The 5,353-nt window shown below is 33.7% G+C and overlaps 1 protein-coding gene and 1 pseudogene across 1 annotated transcript; both read left to right on the forward strand.

Moving 5' to 3' along the window:
* The first annotated feature begins 1,792 nt into the window (after nucleotides 1-1,792).
* Nucleotides 1,793-4,576, forward strand: LOC132724582 (uncharacterized; annotated as a pseudogene).
* LOC132724583 (uncharacterized) lies at nucleotides 3,314-4,816 on the forward strand. Its single transcript, XM_060709459.1, has one exon. It carries the CDS (start codon nucleotides 3,314-3,316, stop codon nucleotides 4,814-4,816), a length of 1,503 nt encoding a protein of 500 aa, XP_060565442.1.
* The last annotated feature ends 537 nt before the right edge of the window (nucleotides 4,817-5,353 follow it).

The raw sequence follows: 5,353 nt of genomic DNA on the forward strand, positions 1-5,353 counted from the left end.
AGTTAACTAGGACAATCAGATCTAATTATGTCACGTTCTTCACGCAACTTCTTGGAATTAGATTCCCTGAAGAGTAAAAATGGTATCAATAAAGCTTTATGTCAGTCAATGTTTGATTCAATCCAAACATTTTAGTGGAGATTTAATTGATCAACAACGCAAATGTCTCAATACAAAAGAAATAAATAAAAGATAACTGTATACATCTTTGCCTTTTTCTAATATACTGGAAACTATTAAACATTTCTCAATTACAATATTTAAAATGCTTAGAAACGTTAAACATATAGTTTTCGGTTGTTATGCTTATGTTCTATTGTAATTGCTAACGTATGAAGGAAATGTAGGAAATTGTCCTTGTCACAACATAATTCAACAATCAAACGTGTGTTACAAAACTTTTGCAAAAAAGAAATACAACAAGCAATTACAAAATTCAATCTAAAAATCACATCGACAAGTTATTACATAAGCATATTATTCAAACCAATACATGTATACATTTTGCTTTCATTGTTACATTTGTTACAAGTTTTGCAAATAAATATTTAAATACTGGTTACAAAAGCTTTTGGTTACTCTTTAAACAACGATGTACAAATAAATGAAGTAAATATCTATTTAAAAGAATGTGTTCTTCTAAACAAGTATAATTAAGGATATGTGAACGTTAACACGGGTATAACTTGTATTATTTCAAAGCGAAACGTGTTTTGTACTTTATTCTCAGCGGAATAGTGATGTTATTATTTTAATTGGCATTATAACAATGGTTTAATAGATATATCAGTACATGTATAATGAACACATGACAAATATAATGAAAATGAAATACAAGCCCGTTATGGTAGTTTACGTATGTCACTTTATTACACAGTTATAATGATAAATGGGGTGTCCGTGGCCGAGTGGTTAAGGTCGTTGACTTCAAACCACTTGCCCCTTACCGCAGTAGGTTCGAATCCCAACACGGGCATTAGATTCTCTTATGTGAGGAAGCTATCCAGCTAGCTTACGGAACGTCGGTGTTTCCTGAAATAATGCACGGAAGGGCACCTGAGTTCTTCCTCCACCAGTAAAGCTGAAACGTCGCGATATGACCTAAACTGTGTCCGTGTGACGTAAAACCAAACAAACAACACAATCATAAAGAATTACACGTACTTATTTAGATTATTTTGTCATTTATTATTCGAGTTGCATCGGTAAAATGTTTCATAAGGCAAATTTTGGCACCTTTTATGTTTTGATAAGTTTTTTTGTTTTATTTATTATTTTATTCTTGGACACTTTGCTGCTTAGAATTTACTGTTAGCCACCCACTTTAGCTAATAATAAATTAGCAATATTAATTTTTATTATATGTTTGTAGTAAAACAAAACAAAAATATCTTCTTCCAAAAAACGCCAAATAGCTAGAATTTAATAATGATTCTATTACGTCATACACTACTCTCGTGCTCATATGAGATGCGCGCAAACCGTGACCGTGATTATTCAGTGCGCTATAAGATTTCGTCCTGTGCAGACGAATCTTTTTATCTACAGGTGCTGTAGAAATTTTTCGTGACCGTGCAGTAAACTTTTTATAGTCTCTAAGCCTAAACAAGCGTGCTTATTTCTTTTTATATACAACGTGGTTGTATTTTACATTTAAATTTTAGGCAACGAGGTTGCTTAAATATTGTTTGGTATTTTGAAATTTAAATTTATTTGCAATTTATTTGGTATCAAATATATAAGCCCAAGTATTTGGGTTTCAGAATATATTTTTGTCAATCAGCTGTTCAATATGGCGGAAAGCATGTTGCAAGGAAATTCAACACACTTGCCAAGCAAAGAAACAGACGGTGCTTCGGTGAAGCCTAGTACTTCTGGTGTAAAACAGACTGAATCATCTTCCTCTAAGAAAGAGACATAAAAAAAGTCAGAAAAACAGCCTGTGAAAGCATCTGGATCGTCTGTCAAGTCTAAGACTAACGTTTCATGTGATACTGAAGTGTTAAAAATTTTGCAACAAATGAACTCTAACATCAATAAACAGGGTCAAGATTTGAAAAATTTATCAGATAGAGTAAATTCTATTTAGGATGACTATTATAATGCTCCCCAAGATGCTCATGAGTATGAGTCATATGATGATGAGCATGATGATGGTAGTTTTTGCCCAGACAGGTATGATTTTACATGTACAGGTGAAAATGATGAGGATGATGAAAATTGTCCAAGACAGCTTCAACCTTAACCTAAGAAACAGAAGACATTATTTGAGGGTCTTTCTGATAAGTTCCTTCTTGCAGACAAAGTTGACACAAAAGTAAATGAAGATCTTGCCGAGTTTGTTAACAGATCATTTAGGAACGGTGTTCCTGAAGAGACGGTGCAAGAAATAATAAAGGGAATTTTGAGACCCCAAAACTGTGAGTCCTTGACCAAAACAAGAGTTAATCCAGGTATGTGGAGATTGTTAAAGCCTCAAACTCAAACGGATGATGCTTAGATGCAGTTAATTCAAAATTGTGTAATTAAAGCCTCCATTAACATTGTCAAATTGTTGCATAAACAGGGTGATACTGATTCTGGAGCATTCGAGTTGGGATCCAATGCCTTGGCGTTGCTGGGACATTCTAACAAGCTTCTTTACAACAAACGAAAAGAATCCCACAAGAATGATTTTGATCCGAAATTCTTTCCTCTGACGTCGCCCAGTTTACCATTTACAGATTTCCTGTATGGAAATGAAACTGACATTAACAAGAATGTCAAAGATATACAAGACATGAGCCGAATTGGTAAAGTTGGTCGTGCTCCTCGTGGAAGAGGGTACAGAAATTTTCCGTACCGTAGAGGTGGTCGCTCATTGAGACGAGGTTACAGAGGTAGAGGGTTTAAGCCTACTGAAACTGCATCATTTTCGAGTGCAGGTTATTCAAAAAACTTCAAGGAGGGGCAGAAGAAATAAAACAGGTTAGTCAAAAATTTGAAGCTGGTAGATTAAGATTTTATGAAAAAAATTGGAGAAAAATTACACAAGATGAAAATATTTTGGACATTGTGAAACATTGTCATATTGAGTTTTTGAATTCAGAAAATCCTATTCAAACACACTGTATTCATCAAAATTCAGTGAGAGTGAGGCATTGATTGTAGAATTCAAAAGTTACTTGAAATGAAAGTTATAAAAATGGTATTTCATCATTGTAATGAATTTATTTCTCCAATTTTTCTTGTACCGAAAAAGAATCCTGGTGAATACAGAATGATATTGAATTTAAAAAAATTGATTCAAAAAATAACATATCATCATTTCAAGATGGATACATTTGAATCAGTATTATATTTGGTTAAACCTGGTTGTTATATGGCATCAGTAGATCTTAAGGATGCCTATTATTCTGTATTCATTGCGGAAGAAGATCGGGTAAAATTGATATTTGAGCATCGTGGTATATTGTATCAATACCAAGCATTGCCAAATGGTATTTCTTTTGCCCCAAGAACATTTACTAAACTCATGAAACCAATATATGCTTCACTGCGTTTTGAAATCAATTCTGAAAAAATGGTTGTAACCCTTCCAGAAACAAAAGTGTTAACACTATTGCAAGAATGCAAAGATCTATACAGAAAATATCAAGTTTCAATTCAAATTGTAGCTAGAATTCTAGGCCTGATGGTCTCAAGCTTTTCAGCTGTTGAGTATGGTCAACTTTTTTACAGAAAAATAGAAAAAGAGAAAATTCATGCATTAAAACTTTCGAAAGGTGATTATTCTTGTAAAATGTATGTAACAGATGAAATGAAAAGTGAACTGAAATGGTGGATAGATAATTTGTGTTCCCAAGAAAGGGTTATTGATCATGGTAATGCAAATTTAGTCATTGTGTCCGATGCCTCATCCTTAGGATGGGCTGGAATATGTGAGAATCAAGAAATAGGTGGTAGATGGACCACCACAGAGGCAGATCATCATATAAATTATTTAGAGCTCCTAGCAGCTTATCTATCTGTTACAGCTTTCTGTAAAAATAAGTCTAACATACATGTCCAAGTACAGTCAGATAACACTTGCACAGTAGCTAACATACGAAATATGGGCAGTTGTAGATCTTTAGAATGTAATGACTTGGTGCACAAACTTTGGATTTGGTGCATAGAGCGTTCAATTTGGTTGTCATCTACCCATATACCAGGAAAAAGTAATATTTCTGATTATGGATCAAGAAATTTTAAAGAAAATGTTGAATGGAAACTAAATGAAAAAATCTTCAGGGATATAACAGATCTCTGGGGATTACCTGAGATAGATATGTTTGCATCAAGATTAAATTATCAATTGTTAAAATATGTTTCATGGAAACCAGATGCAGAAGCATGTTTTGTTGATGCATTTTCTTTAGATTGGTCTAAAATGTTCATGTACATTTTCTGTCCTTTCAGTTTAGTGGGACGAGTTCTTCAGAAGCTGAGGCAAGACCAAGCAGAATGCATTATGTTGGTGCCACTGTGGCCAACACAGAACTGGTGGAACAATTTTCTGGAACATTTGATAGAAATTCCTTACATAGTTCCAGTGACAGGGAAAGTACTACAGATTCCATTCACAGACAAAATTCATCCTCTGGTAGGAAAACTGAACCTCTTTATTTCTCGGTTATCAGGCAATCGTTTGAAGGTAGAAACATTTCAGAGGGGGCTGCCAACATTATCATGTCCTTATGGAAACGTTCAACACAAAATCAATACTCAGTTTACATTAAAAAATGGTTTCAGTTCTGTGATGAAAAACAAATTAATCCAGTTCAAGTTACTGTAAATGTTATTTTAGATTTCTTGACAACATTATTTAAATCTGGACTGTCATATGAAAGTATTAATGCTGCAAGAAGTGCTTTATCAGCTCTAGGAATTGTGTTTGATGGTTTTATTACCGGAAAACACCCACTTGTTATAAGATTTTCTAAAGGTGTATTTAATATGCGTCCACCTAAAGCAAGATATAAAGAGACATGGGATGATAGCAAGTCACTAGAGTATTTAAAATCTCTTTCTCCAAATCAGGATTTATCATTTATCATTGAAGTTTTAAACTTTAAAACTTGCAATGTTAATTGCTCTTACTCGAGCTTCCAGAGCTCAGTCTCTACAACTGTTGACAATTGAAAACCTAGTCTCTACAACTGTTGACAATTGAAAACCTAAGGAAAGGTTCTGATTTTTATGTTTTACAGTATAAAGGTTCATTGAAACAATCAAAGCCAGGAAGGCGTGTACCATATGTTATGTTGAAAAGTTATCCAGACACAAGATTATGTGTTGTAAATACTTTGGCTGAATATATAAGTAGGACTGA

This window comes from Ruditapes philippinarum, unplaced genomic scaffold (assembly GCF_026571515.1).
Source record: "Ruditapes philippinarum isolate M1 unplaced genomic scaffold, ASM2657151v2 ctg5833_1_1_1_1, whole genome shotgun sequence".
Lineage (NCBI taxonomy): Eukaryota > Metazoa > Mollusca > Bivalvia > Venerida > Veneridae > Ruditapes > Ruditapes philippinarum.